This window comes from Ylistrum balloti, unplaced genomic scaffold, assembly GCF_031769215.1.
Source record: "Ylistrum balloti isolate Yb309-2 unplaced genomic scaffold, AGI_CSIRO_Ybal_v1 Utg369730, whole genome shotgun sequence".
Classification (NCBI taxonomy): domain Eukaryota; kingdom Metazoa; phylum Mollusca; class Bivalvia; order Pectinida; family Pectinidae; genus Ylistrum; species Ylistrum balloti.
The window spans coordinates 2207692-2226099 of NW_026781945.1; the positions used below are offsets into that span (position 1 = coordinate 2207692).

At 36.2% G+C, this 18408-nt stretch overlaps 1 protein-coding gene across 1 annotated transcript; it reads right to left on the reverse strand.

Annotated features, from left to right (window-relative positions):
• Window positions 1–6097: 6097 nt before the first annotated feature.
• Window positions 6098–9442, reverse strand: LOC132565683 (sulfate transporter-like). The gene is made up of 2 exons (XM_060230379.1): window positions 9337–9442; window positions 6098–8178 (listed from the first exon to the last, which is right to left on the reverse strand). The coding sequence occupies exons 1-2, from the start codon at window positions 9440–9442 to the stop codon at window positions 6098–6100; spliced, it is 2187 nt and encodes a 728-aa protein (XP_060086362.1).
• Between the last annotated feature and the right edge of the window lie 8966 nt (window positions 9443–18408).

An 18408-nucleotide genomic window follows, 5' to 3' on the forward strand; every position in this document is an offset into this window, starting at 1 on the left:
TCACAGGACAACCTACCCAGCAAACACTTCAATGTGTCGCAAAACTTTAAATGCATGTGAACTGACATCTCTTTTCACCGCTTCAAAGCTAGACTCGCTAGTTAAAGGGAGACAACCGCTGCTAAATTGTGCCCACACAATATGTCAGTTTCCTCTCGATAAATAATACTTTACTTTCTTTCCCTTTCGCCATTCTCGACTGGCTGATGGAATGTTTTGATTATTGAAATTTTAACTACATATCAACATTAGATTTCCAAAAGACTCATTTTTAAAAAATCATAAATACGTCAAATATGCGAGGGTCCAAAGTCCCCTTTCCATATTTGAGCTATATAAAGCTTCATAAACACGAACTATGACAGCGGCTCGACAACCAGCACGTAGAATCTACCTACCTGTACAAAATATATCCTCTTGATTCTCAGAGCGTGTGTTTGACTGGTAAATCCCTCCAATCAGACAAAACTCAAAGAAATGAACTGTTCAGTTACTCGATAAACAACACCAAGGGCCGAGTCAACTGAGCCCTGATCAGGTCGATGACCTATAAAAATCCGAGCATGCGACGAGTGCATGCTTCTTCTTTGCTACTTTCATTTTCGTAGCCTTGACATTTCACAGTGTTCAGTGTTCAAAAACGGATCCTATTTCTTTTAATGAACATAAAACTTGTTTCAAAATTGTTTTCCTAAATCACACAACTATATACATCGCACCTGTACATTTTGTAAACAAGAAACTGTAGAGATATTTAGTTTGTAAGTCCCATTGTTTTACTCTTCACGTTCTAAATAAGCAATATAAGAACAAAGGATCTTCAACTTGTGCAGTAAGTCCCAAGAATATTGGATACAATTCTTCACTTTCAATGTACGTTTAATCATATGTAAGTCTGCATGTTTTTCTTATATTTTTTGGACGATGACAGTTTTTAATTTTGATTTACCTCCCCTTAGTTACTATTTTGCAATTTGTGTAGGCCACTGATATTTATTCAGTAATATTAGTCTCTCATTAAGAGAGCCCGCTGGTGTTAACAATGCTTTTGTTGCCTTTCAGCATCTAGTCTAAATCACACACAATATATAAATTAGAAGGTTAAAATTTGCGGTGTGCGGTATTCATTGATAATAATTACAGTTGGAAATATTTTTGATTAGTAAAGCATTCACCCTCACATATCAAATCTTCATTCGCGTTACAATTAGATTTGCTACCACAGTAACCTTAAATTTCCATTCTATTTTTCAGTTAACGTAAAGGATGAATATTCATCGGTATCTTCAGAGAAGTTTTTGTTAGAAGACAACTCACTAATTATCGCGAAACATTCAGTCGTGTATAGTCAATGTGCATTAAGTTAGTAGTAAACCGCTAAACTTGATAACTAGTGCACTTTGTGATGCACGTGCAGTTAACTAGGCTAAACATTGGAGTGCACTCTTTCAACTGTACACGAGGTTTTGTGTTAAACAAAGGTCTTATTTGAAAATGTAGGAGAAACTGTGTAAAATCCTAAGGAACGCATGTTCTTATTGTCACTTAAACATGGTTTATGGTATAATGTTTAACTTTTTATCACAGCGAAACACGTTTGCATGGGATATTGATTTGGGCTCCGTCCGGTCATGCATGTGTCCGTACGTCCGTCCGAGGGGCTTTTCTGGCCTAAAACCGTTCAACTCAACTTCACAAGATTTTCAGTTAGTGCACTAGTTGTGCCTTTTGCTATTGACGACATTTAATTTATCTTATTTTTTTCAGTTACCATAGAAACAAAGTAAAAAAAAAAACACTTAATAAGTGTTAACTTTTCTTACCGGTCTGCAACTTTGAAACCATTCTACTCAACTTTACTAAACTTTCTTCAACATGTATTAGGTAAGTGCCCTAGTTGTGCCTTTTGCTATTTTTAAAAATAATTGTTCTGTTACCATGGTAACATAAATTTTTAAAAATACCTACTAAATTAGTGTTAACGTTCCTTTTCGGGCTACAACTTCGAAACTATTTCGCTCAACTACAGAAAACTTTCTGTACATATTAGATTAGTGCACTAGTTGTATTTTGTTACCATGGAAACAGATAACCCTTATCACAAATTTCAGGTTTTCTGGACTTATGCTCTGAAACCGTTCAAGATAATTGCTCTAAATTTTGTACACTTATTAAGATAGTAGTATCTATTGCTTTGGGGAAGTACTCCATTTAAATACTTTTTCATGGAAACAGATAGGCCCATTCAAAAAGTTAGTTTTTTCATACCAGTTCTCTTAAACCGTTCATGGTAATTACCCGGAACTGAAAACTTTGTACAGACATGATAATTTTGGTTTGTGTATGGTGTGAAAAGGAGGTAACATTTTTTACATACGCTTAGTACCTGTACTACTTCTGTGTTAGGTAACACTTGTGCTGGTTTCCTATATCGGTAAGGTATATATTCTTTGAAAGTGAAATTTTGAGTGAGATTTTATTTACTGTGACATTTTATTTTTTTAATAGCTCACAACCTCTTTTTAAAGATTTTCTTATTGAGAAATATGTGGCTCCGAGTTGGAACATAATTTCGCCTTTTCCCTTGGTCTGATTTAGATTTTGTTGTGCAAGAATGATTGTTGGATGAGTTATAGTTATTTAGCATTGGGGAAACCTCAAACTTCCGATTTTGGTCATGGACTTAACTGATGATAAATATCCTCCTTTCAATGTCCAGTTAGACCGCTATTAGGAATAATAAGAATAATAAAAAAAAATTGCAGGGAAGTAAAATGAGCAAATCTTGAAAAAGTTGCTGAAGGTCAGTTATGACTAATCTGTTAAAGGTCAGATATGTTTATGATTATCATTTAATTACACGAGTCCCACGATTTGTATAATGATTATCAATTCAGACCACAAGTCACTACATACAATGTACTAGAATGACAAGTGTGTTTATTTACGAACAAAATAAATAACATAATATACAGATTCACACAGCTTCATATTATTTATAAAACAATTTCTGTTCAAGATTCTTAAAAAAGAACCATAAAAAATCCCCCAAAACAAAAAACAAACGTATAAATAACTTCAAAAGTGTATAATGTTACAAAATCATCGACAATCATTTAACATATCATTCAACAGAACTGGTGTATCAACATGTATTTAAATATGTATAATCTCTAATTTAGAATGTACATAACTCTCTACTTTAAGTATATTTTTGTATTATATTCTCTCACCATGTTACCAACAAATTGTCAATATTTGCGATATGACGGAGGTTGTAAAACTCTATTCCATATTTACATCAACACATTGGTCTACATTATTAAGCCTATAAACTGAAGGCACTTTAATGCTAATAGATACATCTCATTATTTCCATCAGTTACCACTCGGTCTATAAGGAACGGGCTTGTATATTTTTTTTCATTCAACACACTTGAAATGTTTAGTTATTCACCACTCCATCTATAAGGAGTGCGCTTGTAGTGACATTTTTCCCGCGTAAAAAACCTTTCGTTTTTTACGTTATTCACCACTCCACCTTATAAAGAGTGCGCTTGTAGTGACCTTTTTCCCGCGTAAAAAAACTTTCGTTTTTTACGTTATTCACCACTCCACCTTATAAAGAGTGCGCTTGTAGTGACCTTTTTCCCGCGTAAAAAACCTTTCGTTTTTTACGTTATTTACCACACTACTTATTAGTATAAAGGTTGTTTAAGCACAGGGAGGGAGCCTGTGGAGTCTTATTATCTTTTCCCCTTGTATTACTTCATTTACTTTACGTAGCATCAACGTTTGTTTTTACAATTACATCTATAAGTACATATAGGTGACTTGTCTTTTTGTCTTTTTCCTATTATACAACTTAACTTAGTTAATTTAGCACAACATTTTTACCACTCAACATATAAGGAGTAGACTTCTATAGCTTTTCTTCACCTGTCGCTCAGTTCCTTTTATTTGTGTGTTATTCGATCAATAAAACATCTGTGATATTGAAAACATAGGTTGTATTTATTGTGTGTCTAGACTAGGACCAAGAACGAACCTGTCACGTACCTAAATCACGAACGCCAAGAGAAAAGGTCAAAGGTCGTGATACCTTACAAAATATTACGTAAACTTTAAAAAGTTAAAGTACAGAAAGGTTAGAGTTCACCCTGCCACATATTGTTATCTTTTTCAACGGTAAAACCTCTCAGCTATCGTTATGTTTAGTATAACTCTGATAACCCCAATAACGTACGTGTTTCATGTAGTACTTATCATTGTTGTATGGAAACCTTTATCTCAAAACGTGCATAAATAAATACATATTTCCCATTACCTTATTTTTTTCCAAATATTTCTTTTTGGGGCTTATTCTCCTGAACATTTCGAGGACTATTTCTCTTAATTTTGTGGTAGACTAATTCTGTGGACTTTCTGGGTAGATTAATTCTGTGGACTTTCTGGGTAGACTAATTCTCTGGACTTTCTGGGTAGCCTAATTCTCTGGACATTCTGGGTAGACTCATTCTCTGGACTTTCTGGGTAGACTAATTCTCTGGACTTTCTAGGTAGACTAATTCTCTGGACTTTCTGGGTAGACTAATTCTCTGGACTTTCTAGGTAGACTAATTCTCTGGACTTTCTGGGTAGACTAATTCTCTGGACTTTCTAGGTAGACTAATTCTCTGGACTTTCTGGGTAGCCTAATTCTCTGGACTTTCTAGGTAGACTAATTCTCTGGACTTTCTGGGTAGCCTAATTCTCTGGACTTTCTGGGTAGCCTAATTCTCTGGACTTTCTGGGTAGACTAATTCTCTGGACTTTCTGGGTAGCCTAATTCTGTGGACTTTCTGGGTAGACTAATTCTCTGAACTTTCTAGGTAGACTAATTCTCTGGACTTTGTAGGTAGACTAATTCTCTGGACTTTCTGGGTAGACTAATTCTCTGGACTTTCTGGGTAGCCTAATTCTGTGGACTTTCTGGGTAGACTAATTCTCTGAACTTTCTAGGTAGACTAATTCTCTGGACTTTGCCTAATTCTCTAGGTAGACTAATTCTCTGGACTTTCTGGGTAGACTAATTCTCTGGACTTTCTTGCCTAATTCTGTGGTAGACTAATTCTCTGGACTTTCTGTAGGTAGACTAATTCTCTGGACTTTCTGGGTAGCCTAATTCTCTGGACTTTCTGGGTAGCCTAATTCTGTGGACTTTCTGGGTAATTCTCTGGACTTTGTAGGTAGACTAATTCTCTGGACTTTCTGGGTAGCCTAATTCTCTGGACTTTCTGGGTAGCCTAATTCTCTGGACTTTCTGGGTAGACTAATTCTCTGGACTTTGTAGGTAGACTAATTCTCTGGACTTTCTGGGTAGACTAATTCTCTGGACTTTGTAGGTAGACTAATTCTCTGGACTTTCTAGGTAGACTAATTCTCTGGACTTTGTAGGTAGACTAATTCTCTGGACTTTGTAGGTAGACTAATTCTCTGGACTTTCTGGGTAGACTAATTCTCTGGACTTTGTAGGTAGACTAATTCTCTGGACTTTGTAGGTAGACTAATTCTCTGGACTTTGTAGGTAGACTAATTCTCTGGACTTTCTGGGTAGACTAATTCTCTGGACTTTGTAGGTAGACTAATTCTCTGGACTTTGTAGGTAGACTAATTCTCTGGACTTTCTAGGTAGACTAATTCTCTGGACTTTCTGGGTAGACTAATTCTCTGGACTTTGTAGGTAGACTAATTCTCTGGACTTTCTAGGTAGACTAATTCTCTGGACTTTTCCAGAGTTTATTCTTCTTATAACTTTTTTTCGGTAAAATGTTTCTCTTTGAACTTTTGGGACTTATTCTCTGGACTTTCCGAAGCTTGTACTGTTTGAACTTTCAGGGAATGAACATTTTTGGGGGCCTTTTCTCTTAATTTTCCGGGGGCTTATTCCCTTAGAACCTGTCTGGTTCCCATTCTCTTCGAACTTTCCATTTGTTCACATTTTGCTTTCTATTGAATACTTTGTATTAGAACTGAAGTGTTCATTTAAATAATCTTTAGACCTTAAACAACGGTTGTTGAACCTCTCTCCCCCACCCCACCCCTACCCCCTCAACCCCTAAACCAAAGATTGTTTGCAGGCATATACGGCGTCGTTTAGATCCAGGAATACTTTATTGTCGGTAAACACGTCCGTAAGCAATGGTGTCCTTAGGCTTTGTAGCACACAACGCGAACACCGCGCTAAGACAACAGTGACGTTCGCTTTGCGGAATTCCTTGTCGATTTGAGCCAAGATCTTCATCCCATTCATGTCGATATAGCTGACGAGAGAACAATCTATCACCACATATTTAATTCCCTCCTGGTAACGTTTGCTGGGTTTTTCATTTACCCCAATGTCATTGTGTTCAGTTCCATTTTTGTCTTCCGTTGCATTTGACTTTATAAGTTCCCTTGGATCGCATACCTCTCTATATAACCTCTGCTTGAAGATTGTTGCCGTTGCGAAATAGATGGATGCTTCCATTCGGAATATACGTATGTTCGGTAGCTGATAGAGATGGTGGTGTTTTGAAGAGTCCAGATATATATCCTCGTCCTCGGGTGTTGAAAGTGTGTAGGCAGCTGACCGCTGACTCTGTACTATAACCGTTACCAGACCGAGTCCAACACCAGCATATAGGGCATATGGGATATCAATAAACACGCCACACAACCCTGTGCCCATCCATATAAGGAAATCATATCTATTCATTCTCCAGAAGTTGGGTAATTCCGTCACCTGCATCAGAAGATCTTTCACAGCAATGATGACCATAGATGACAGAACCGGAAGCGGAAGTGACTCGAACAGCTGCCCAACCACCATCAATACAAGAAGCATGACGATGGCTGAAAATAGACCGTTCAATGTTGTTTTTGCGCCCATCAAACTTAAAAGCATTGTTCGGGGAGGCGCGGTACAGGACGGGAAACAATGAAAAAACGCACTACCTAAATTGGAAACTCCATAAGCAACAAGTTCTTGGTTGTCATCGATTTGGTAGTCATGTTTTAGTTCGCAGGTTCGTGCCATTGCGATTGACAACACAAAAACTAAAATGGCGACTATTATAGCTGTTCCAATATAATCTGAAGTCAGAACTGGAACCCGGGGAGCCGGGATTCCACTGGGAATACTGCCAGCCACAGGTACTTGGAAGTTTTCTTTGAATTTTGCAAAATGCGATATGACTGTGGCAACAACAATGAGGATTAGGTCTATGGGCACGGGCATTAACATCTTATCTTTAAATCGTTTATTGATGCATTCCTTGACTAACAATAAAATCGTCACCGAGATAATTGTGATGATTAACGAAGCGACATTGATGTCTGGAATGGCTTTGAATATTTCGATATATGACAGAACGAGTTTCCCAGGACCAGTAAACAAAGGGATAGATATACCCAAGGCCTTGGGAACTTGGCTTGATGCAATGTGAAATGCACTAGCGCACACAAACGCGTGTATGAAGGATGATGACATGTACGAAGTGAGAAAGCCTAACCGTAATATACCCATGGCTAACAGTACGATCCCTACAATCAGTGATGCTCCAGAAGCTGTCATCACTTTGATATCCATTATGGCGTCGTCGTCAAGTCCCACCGTCGTTACCGTATCATTTTCTGTCCCGTTCCCAATAGTTACTGTCTGCTGCACAAGACCGCTGACTTGGTTTTGGGCCATTTCCGCTGTAAAAAGGGCGATGACAGCATTTGTACCAAACGATATGTGGTGAGATGTCCCAAATAACATATAGAATATGATGGGAAAGAAGGAAGTGTATAAACCAAAGGCCGGGGCAAGAGAGGCGAGGATCCCGAACGCAAGACCTTGTGGAAAATGTAGACACGCTGCGGTAATTCCACTTAGGACATCTCCGAGAATGTATTCCCGCAGTTTGTATGTCCGTATAACGTTAATAAATGGGATGTAGGCGAGGCATTTACGTAGACATGAAGAGCCAGAGCATTTAAATTTGCCTCGCAGTCGCTCCTTCAATGGCACAACAGCCTCCTCCTTGCCGTAAGTGTCCTTAATTTGTTTCTGGGTATGCAGAAAACGTGTAACATCTAATTTCTTCTCACAATTGACCAAGAGTATTTCTTCGTCTTCCATGGGTTTTACAGGTATGACTGACAACGGTGTAACTGTAAATAAAAGAAAATGTGACTACATGAATATCAAACAAATCTCTATGACAAATATGACGATAGATTTACTGAAATAAAGGCATTCATGGAATACAACTCAACACCTCAGACAATAGTAAAGGTAATAGTCTTGGTTTATTTTCGATTAGGCAATATTCTGAAATATACCAGTATTGCCTGGCCAGAATGTCAAATTTTACACCTGAGTGAGTTTCAGCTATAGTATGAAAATGACAGGTTGGAAATGATTTATAAAATAAAGATTTAAATTAATTTATGTGGGCAATTTATCATGACATATTTTACATGTTTGCGGTAGATACCACATACTACATATATTAAGAAACCTTCATCTTATGGGTGCAAATGTGTTTTCAATATGGAATGTATTAACACGTGTTTTAATCACTATGGTTTGAATAAGATTTTTTTCAGAAATCAAATAAAATCTATTCTGTTAATCATCATATTATTTACATAGCTTGTTTATAGAATTGTGAAATAGCATTAGATACTGTTTGCATTAATTGCTTTTAATGTTGTTTTTTTAATTTGATAGCATATTTGTGAAATAATGTTAAATGTGTAACTGTTTCCCTAATATACTAGTGCTGTTATAATATCAATCAAAACAGGGATGCGATGGAAGAGGATATCAAATCTTGATTGAGTGTTACACTTACTTATTGGCTTGGGTGGGATGGAATTACAACAGATATATCAAAGGAGTTAAAATAAAAATTTCATCATTCTCATTCCATGATAGCAAATGCACTAGATAATGTTAACTTCAAAGAAAATGGAAGAGGTGGTTACTGTCTCCTTCATGCAAGTTTTCAGGTTTTCAGACAGGGCCAGACGTAATGACAGAGTTTATTGGAGATGCGTACAAAGGCCGTGTCCTGCCACAACCATAACAATCAACAACATTCCTGTTAACTTTGGACATAATCACAAAAATCCCGGAGATTCTATCAAAATAGCAGCGGTTGTGTTTCTTTATGAAGTAAAGCAATGTTGCAGTGAAGAAGTTTGTGTTATTTCAGCTATCTTTGGCGAGACTCCGTGATAGAGACTTTGGTGAGATGATACCGAAAATTCTTACATTTTAGAGCTGTACAGCATCCCTCTACAGAGACCGTTCCAAGACCTTACCAAAACGTCCACTTACACAACAGGAAGTGGACTTAAAGTGTGCCTGGACGGAAACGCTAGCAGGAGAGAGATTTCTACTCTGTGATGATACCGATAACATGGACATAGACTCATCATTTTTGCTAGTGATGACATTTTGTGTGTACTGTGTGAATATTCTATTGTGTTTGGATATGGAACATTTTATTCTTGCCCAGGAGTATTCAGCCAGTTGTTTTCACTTCACGGATGTGTTGATTCGACCGTGTTCCCGTTGGTGTTTGCCATACTACCAAACAAGACTGAACAGTTATGTTGGAAACTGTTTCATACATTGACTGAAAAAGCGGTTTTTTCCACTACATGCAGTATATCTGGAGGAAAGCACAACAATGTGGGCTGGATGGACGCTATAGACAAGATGATGAACTAAAAACTCTAGTTAGACGTGCAGCTGTGCTACTTTTAGTGGCCCTTGATCAAATGGACGGTTTATGGTTTTCTGTCCGTGACAACAACGATTATATCAGCCCTAAAACTACACGGTTTAAGGACTATGATACAGAAATATGAGGAAGAGGCCCAGAACATAGCTTTGTGGAACAACTATGACCATGATGGCTCACAGACAGCAAATCATGTTGAGGGATGGCACAGCAATGTCAACAAACTCTGTCAGCATGTGCACCCGAACATCTTCGGGTCTGTTCAACTGCCACTAAAGAAGATTCAGGCTACTGATGAAGCCAAGACGATTCAACTTTCGACTGGAGGTAAATATAGACCAAAGAAGAGGAAATACCGCCACATAAACTCTCGCTTAAGTCATCTGAAGGACCGATACAGAAATAAACAAATTGTTGTGCTAGCTTATGCTGATACTGCATCTCATAGCTACATTTCACACCTAGTATCATTTGGCCAACCAAATACCTTACCAGCATACCTCAGAACTCACCGTCTTGGACTATGTAGATTTGGCTTCCATAGTTTATTACGTAACAGCTACCTATACATGATTGCAGGTAAAATATTGCACAGTATCACACTGGAGTCAAATTCTTATCTTAACATTTCAATCGGTGATATCACCGCCAATAAAATATAACCTACGGAACTGCGACTTAACTCCGACAGTGAGTTAGCATGTATGTTTGTTAGTGTTATCCTCGTCAATTTGTTGCAAGATCGACAGACACCTGAATAAATAACTCGTAGCATACAGATTCAAACACCACTGAAAGATAAGAACAGTCTCATACATAAAGAACAAGGTTATATTTCATATTAAATATGTTGGTTATAAATGAACTTTTCGATTTAAAGAACACAGAACATAACCATTTTACGAAGTGACAATACCAATTTTTTGTGTACTTTCGGCCCGAAGCGCATTCGGAGTTTTATTTTAAAAAACTAGTTGAAAATAATTACATGTTCACATATTATAGATGTCAATTTCAGGTTTTTATTGCCTCTAAGAAAAATTTGTATAATTGTTAAAAATTTTTGCAAATTGTTGAATGATGACGAGTCTATATTATAACGTTTCTTTTGGCCAATGATGATTTAACGAAGACGTCATAGATTTAATTAATCTAGGCATATAACGATCACTGGAGAGTCCATCACGCCGTGGAGTTTAATGCATTGTAAACCAATCTGCTATTCACATGAGAGTTTCTATTTCCCAATAAGACAGTTTAACTGTTTGATATATAAATGATATATGATGTTAATTCGTGTTTATGAAATATGATATGAATGTCGCTACAGTAATATGACACACATTAAGCATAGTACTTACATTATGTATTAATACAACCTCCATAAAGGACTTAACACGCCTTCTAAGTTACGTCCACTAATCTGATGTCTTATAAGCGCATGCGTCAGGTATGTAATGTAACGTAAAGAAAGGCAGGCATTGTGGAAAGAAAAGATTAATATTCCATTTCGACTAGCTCCTCATTAGTAAATATGATCTGTTTAATTCAAACTGGACAAGTAAATTCATTTTAAGGTGTGGCACCTATCCATCAAACAGTGGTGTCAGATACTGTGTATATATACTTAGTAATGTTGTTTCGTCTGTAGTGATTTATTGGTCTTAATCATGGTGGTTTAAGGATGAAGAAATAAAAAAATCTTATCGAAAAAAATAACGATGTATTATATAAGTAGAGGTGCGTATATTACAGATTGGTACTTAGTGTCCTGTTCCTAAAGAACACAGACTACAGATTGAACACAGACTACAGATTGGTACTTAGTGTCCTGTTCCTAAAGAATACAGACTACAGATTGGTACTTAGTGTCCTGTTCCTAAAGAACACAGATTACAGATTGGTACTTAGTGTCCTGTTCCTAAAGAACACAGATTACAGATTGGTACTTAGTGTCCTGTTCCTAAAGAATACAGACTACAGATTGGTACTTAGTGTCCTGTTCCTAAAGAATACAGACTACAGATTGGTACTTAGTGTCCTGTTCCTAAAGAACACAGACTACAGATTGGTACTTAGTGTCCTGTTCCTAAAGAACACAGATTACAGATTGGTATTTAGTGTCCTGTTCCTAAAGAACACAGACTACAGATTGGTACTTAGTGTCCTGTTCCTAAAGAACACAGACTACAGATTGGTACTTAGTGTCCTGTTCCTAAAGAACACAGATTACAGATTGGTACTTAGTGTCCTGTTCCTAAAGAACACAGACTACAGATTGGTACTTAGTGTCCTGTTCCTAAAGAACACAGACTACAGATTGGTACTTAGTGTCCTGTTCCTAAAGAACACAGACTACAGATTGGTACTTAGTGTCCTGTTCCTAAAGAACACAGACTACAGATTGGTACTTAGTGTCCTGTTCCTAAAGAACACAAAGAACACAGACTACAGATTGGTACTTAGTGTCCTGTTCCTAAAGAACACAGATTACAGATTGGTACTTAGTGTCCTGTTCCTAAAGAACACAGACTACAGATTGGTACTTAGTGTCCTGTTCCTAAAGAACACAGATTACAGATTGGTACTTAGTGTCCTGTTCCTAAAGAACACAGATTACAGATTGGTACTTAGTGTCCTGTTCCTAAAGAACAGATTACATACAGATTGGTACTTAGTGTCCTGTTCCTAAAGAACACAGATTACAGATTGGTACTTAGTGTCCTGTTCCTAAAGAACACAGATTACAGATTGGTACTTAGTGTCCTGTTCCTAAAGAACACAGATTACAGATTGGTACTTAGTGTCCTGTTCCTAAAGAACACAGACTACAGATTGGTACTTAGTGTCCTGTTCCAGACTACAGATTGGTACTTAGTGTCCTGTTCCTAAAGAACACAGATTACAGATTGGTACTTAGTGTCCTGTTCCTAAAGAACACAGATTACAGATTGGTACTTAGTGTCCTGTTCCTAAAGAACACAGACTACAGATTGGTACTTAGTGTCCTGTTCCTAAAGAACACAGACTACAGATTGGTACTTAGTGTCCTGTTCCTAAAGAACACAGATTACAGATTGGTACTTAGTGTCCTGTTCCTAAAGAACACAGATTACAGATTGGTACTTAGTGTCCTGTTCCTAAAGAACACAGACTACAGATTGGTACTTAGTGTCCTGTTCCTAAAGAACATAAACTACAGATTGGTTCTTAGTGTCCTGTTCCTAAAGAACACAGATTACAGATTGGTTCTTAGTGTCCTGTTCCTAAAGAACACAGATTACAGATTGGTACTTAGTGTCATGTTCCTAAAGAACATAAATTAGAGATTGGTACTTAGTGTCCTGTTCCTAAAGAACATGGATTACAAATTGGTACTTAGTGTCCTGTTCCCAAAGAACACAGACTACAGATTGGTACTTAGTGTCATGTTCCTAAAGAACACAGATTACAGATTGGTACTTAGTGTCCTGTTCTTAAATAACATGAATTACAAATTGGTACTTAGTGTCCTGTTCCTAAAGAACACAGATTACAGATTGGTTCTTAGTGTCCTGTTCCTAAAGAACACAGATTACAGATTGGTACATCGTGTCCTGTTCCTAAAGACCATAAATTACAAATTGGTACTTAGTGTCCTGTTCCTAAAGAACACAGATTACAGATTGGTACTTAGTGTCATGTTCCTAAAGAACACAGATTACAGATTTTTACTTAGTGTCCTTTTCCTAAAGAACACAGATTACAGATTGGTACTTAGTGTTCTATTCTTTAAAAACACTATGTATATATGTATTGCTAAGGAACAGTAATAAGAGAAAAACTGTGAAAATATTAAATGAAAACGAGTGGTTATCTAGAAGAACACTTCGAAACAACAGTTAGAAATCAGCTGGTTTAGACAGAATTTTGTAGTTGTGACATTTCAATTACTTTCTTAACCTCGATTGGGTCATGACATACAAAGAGGCATTGGATTGAATAAGCACTATGTGACACATAGACACGCAAAAACTATATCGATCCATGGAAAATCATTCAACCATCACGTGGCAAGATTTTTTTAAAGCGACGGTTCATGATAACATTACAATGTAAAACATCGTTGTTAAATGAACAGGCAATGCCATGACCAAATCACACAAACATAAACAGATGTTTTTCCTTACTAATCAGGTGCTCACAATTACTACAGGACTTACCTGCCATTGTTGTTTGATCGTTCTTAGACATACTACCAACCATTACTGTCCACCAATATCTTATTTATGTACTGGGAAGGTTAAAAACTGCCAGTTAATGTTTGTATAGTGGATAGTTCACCAGTACATGTGATATCTGTACACCATAGTCACGCTGTACTAATGACGGTGACCTGATACACGGTAGCAGTAGAAAATGCTGTTCCAGTAATTGACATCGATTTCGTTACGATAGTGATTTTCTAAAGACTTTGATGAAATTAAATGATACATGGTCATTCTGGGTCAGTTTACATTTTCTCAGTGTAGCATGATTAAATGGATAAAATAGCTCAACAAAAATATCAATCCTTTGGGTTAATAGTAGCAGCTTTTTCAATTACATGGCTTTGCGGTAGGAAACATTTGATTATCGGAAATGCAACGGATGATTTATGTAATTGTCGAAGCCGTACTTCTCTGTTGACAACTAAGTTGTCACGCTATTGTACACACGCCATATAAGAAAATAGCAGTGTTAAAAATCAAGTGCAACACAGACAGATTGTTACCAGGAACCAGTGCCAGGGAAAATAAAAAAAAAATACGCCAAACCGACAGATGAAATGTGTAAGGAGATCAGAAACTTCATATACAATTTCTGGCCAAACATCATATTCCAGTGTGTGACAAAACCATTATGTTCCTGTATCTGGCCAAGCATCATATTCCAGTGTGTGACAAAACCATTATGTTCCTGTATCTGGCCAAGCATCATATTCCAGTGTGTGACAAAACCATTATGTTCCTGTATCTGGCCAAACATCATATTCCAGTGTGTGACAAAACCATTATGTTCCTGTATCTGGCCAAACATCATATTCCAGTGTGTGACAAAATGATTAAATGGATAAAATAGCTCAACAAAAATATCAATCCTTTGGGTTAATAGTAGCATTATGTTCCTGTATCTGGCCAAACATCATATTCCAGTGTGTGACAAAACCATTATGTTCCTGTATCTGGCCAAGCATCATATTCCAGTGTGTGACAAACCATTATGTTCCTGTATCTGGCCAAGCATCATATTCCAGTGTGTGACAAACCATTATGTTCCTGTTTCTGGCCAAGCATCATATTCCAGTGTGTGACAAACCATTATGTTCCTGTTTCTGGCCAAGCATCATATTCCAGTGTGTGACAAACCATTATGTTCCTGTTTCTGGTCAAGCATCATATTCCAGTCTCTGACCCAGCATCATATTCCAGTGTCTGAACATTATATTCTCGTTCAGACCAAACATTATATTCCAGTGTCTATAACCGTATGTTATATTCTAGTGTCTGTACCAACATCATATTCCGGTGTCTGATCTAATAATACTTAGTGTCAGGGCAAAACTTATGGCTTGGGTTAGCATAGATAGTGTATACTGTACTGTATAAAAGATTTGATAACAAGCATAAAAATAGTTACTATCTAATGTTAACAAATGATAATGATAACAATATTTGATGTTCTCTTAACAACCTGTGAAGTAAACCATTATAAATGAGTGATATTAAACAAGAAAATGACTGGAATTGTTTACAACATGTACCGAGGAATATGATTTTTAAATGTGGAAATTCTATCTTCTTTCCTCACGAAGCGGTTTGAGACATGGTCAAGACATTTCTCCTCTCTGATATACCAAAATACCTAAATGACATTGAAGATTTTATGGTATTAAATAATGATCAACGTTTGGTGAACATGGTTTCCAAAGATGCAGGTTGATGAAAATTATTGGGAAGTTTTATGGTCGCCATAGTGATCTCATGGAGGAAATGGACGTGTTTGATGCTCGTTAGTTTGCCTGTAGGTTCCGTTGTTGTATAGTTTGTTCCCATTTGATTGACACTACTTACTTTGGTTGACCAAGGTTTACATGGCGGGTGTCGTCGATGGAGCATAAGACGCTTACCCTTCCGGAACAGCTGGTCTTATTCTCCTCGTACTTTTTCATGACTCTACATGTAAATCTTTTATTTTATTCATATTTTGCCCTACTTTTATTGAATTTGAGTTTGGGTTAGGATTATATTGACATGTTGGTATTTTCTTGTTCTAGTTTGTTTAATAGAATCATTTTGAATATTAGTCACAAAAATGGATATAATTGCATATCGATATAATTTGTAAATTCCGACCTAAGAATCATAGATTTAATACTGAAACTGGAAAGTGCAAAACTATTATCTTTGATTGAGAACAGAGAAAGGAAATATTGCCATAGTAACCGTCAGCATCATATATTGGTTATGAATCTGCTTGAATGTTTATCTATTTAGAATGTTATACATAAATAAATATTCCTGTTTCATTCCAAGTATAGTTCATTTTACTGAATTAATGAACACTACAAACGGGAAACACTACAGAAACTTGATACTTTTATTGGAATCATCTATAATGATCTATCACCCTTGTTTTCTTATATTCACTTATTGATTTTGTATGACTTGAACGTGGCCACTTCATAAATACTGTACTTAATTTGTAAATATGTTTTTCTATACAACGTTTCATGAAAAAGGCATTGAAAGATATTGATCCAATGTATTTTTTCGTTCATATATGAATGAGGATATTGTAGTTAAGCTTTTGCGACATTATAAAAATATCACCCAATTCTAGAAAGAATATTAAAAAATAAATAACATACTCAATGTAAGTTAGAAAAACCAAGAAGCATTTTGATTAAAATGATAATAATCAGTCGTTCATACGGGATATATCCGTATATATCTGTACCACCCACACCAATAAATCATTGTTTGATGCTGGAGTTAAGTATATTGATGATACAGAAAGGATTTAATGTCAAATGCTTAATATCTACTGACATGAATTGAAATTATAGAACAAATCTAAAACTAAGACAAAATATAATTGGAAAAACAATTATGTCCTTCCATAGATATAGTTGATTCATCTTTTATCAATAACGAGGTGAATGCTGGTTATTAGTTATTTACTTTTCCCCCTTTTCCCCCATTATTTATGTTCTTTCTGATTTATTCCCAATATTTCAGTTATCATCTTATAATAAGGAAACCACTCTGAACAGTTCTTTATCTTGGTCTGAATATCCTTTTTATTTAGAATAATAATCCTGTGATATAAGAAAAAATGTGCTTTATGTGTATTCGCTCGCTCACTGAGGTGGGAGAGGACAAACTTTTATATCATGGACATTCTGGCCCATACCCCTTTTATATGGGAGAGAAAGTACATGTAATGCACATTTAATATCATCGATATCATAAGACATAGTAAACTGAAAAGCTGGTGGATTTTTAATTATCTTGTTATAATCATAAGATTAAGTTATAAAACATAACAGAGGTGTCTCCCATAATTTAAAATTAATTAGTTTGTCAACACTAAATTTATGATTGTATGTATGTAATGTAAGGTTTGTATTTATGTATGTATGTGTGTGTGTGTGTGTGTGTGTGTGTGTGTGTGTGTGTGTGTGTGTGTGTGTGAGGGTGTGTGCGTGTGTGTGTGTGTGTATTATGTTTATGTCTGACCACCATGTTGTCTTGGGAGAAGGTTTATATAGGTTCTAGCCTGCTGTCTAATCCTATTGGTTATTTTTATAAATGATATATTCTGAAATGAATGAAAATATACCTTACCATATTCCATAAAGTTCACAGAAGTATAAAACCAGGCGACAAATCACGATAGCTTCTCAAAACAAGAAACTGTCACGAGACCCTTAATTTGATTGTGTTTCTAAATCCAAGACTGTAAGGATATTTTTACTACCTTACCTCAGGAATATACCTAGTCTTTTTTTGTACTGATCTGAGGTCCGCAACGCGCACTATCGTTTCTAATAATTCAACCGGTCCGAAATTTGACTTACATTGCAAAGCTATTGGTGTAAAGAATTGCTCAACTGTAAATGGTTTTATCTGTCAACATTTGATCTCCGGACGTTATCTAACTATCGCACAACTTATTAAATAACAGTTTAGTCAATTAGAATGACTAATTCCTTCGCAATCCGATATTGAATTATTTTACTTCCAGTCAATTCAATAAGCTATAGCATGGTACTAGAAAACAAACAACCGATTTTAATGTAGTCTTTCTTTTACCTGAATCAGTTTCTTTGTAAGTAACAGCAATCATTACACTACCACAATGCTGAGAGCTCAGCATGGAGTAAATACGACAGAGTTTAAAGACTCTGATATATGTCGGTGAGGAAATAGAAATGAAAAAAATCACCACCTATGTACCTTATATAAGATAAAAGCAGAAGCCTTAAGTAGGTATCATTTTACACAAGGTTAAGTTTTGACTACAAATCTATATCGTTATAAACAAGGTTAAGTCTGGGCTAAATATATCCAAGTAGTATGTAAATATATCATGTATTGTCTAAATATATCCATGTAATGTGTAA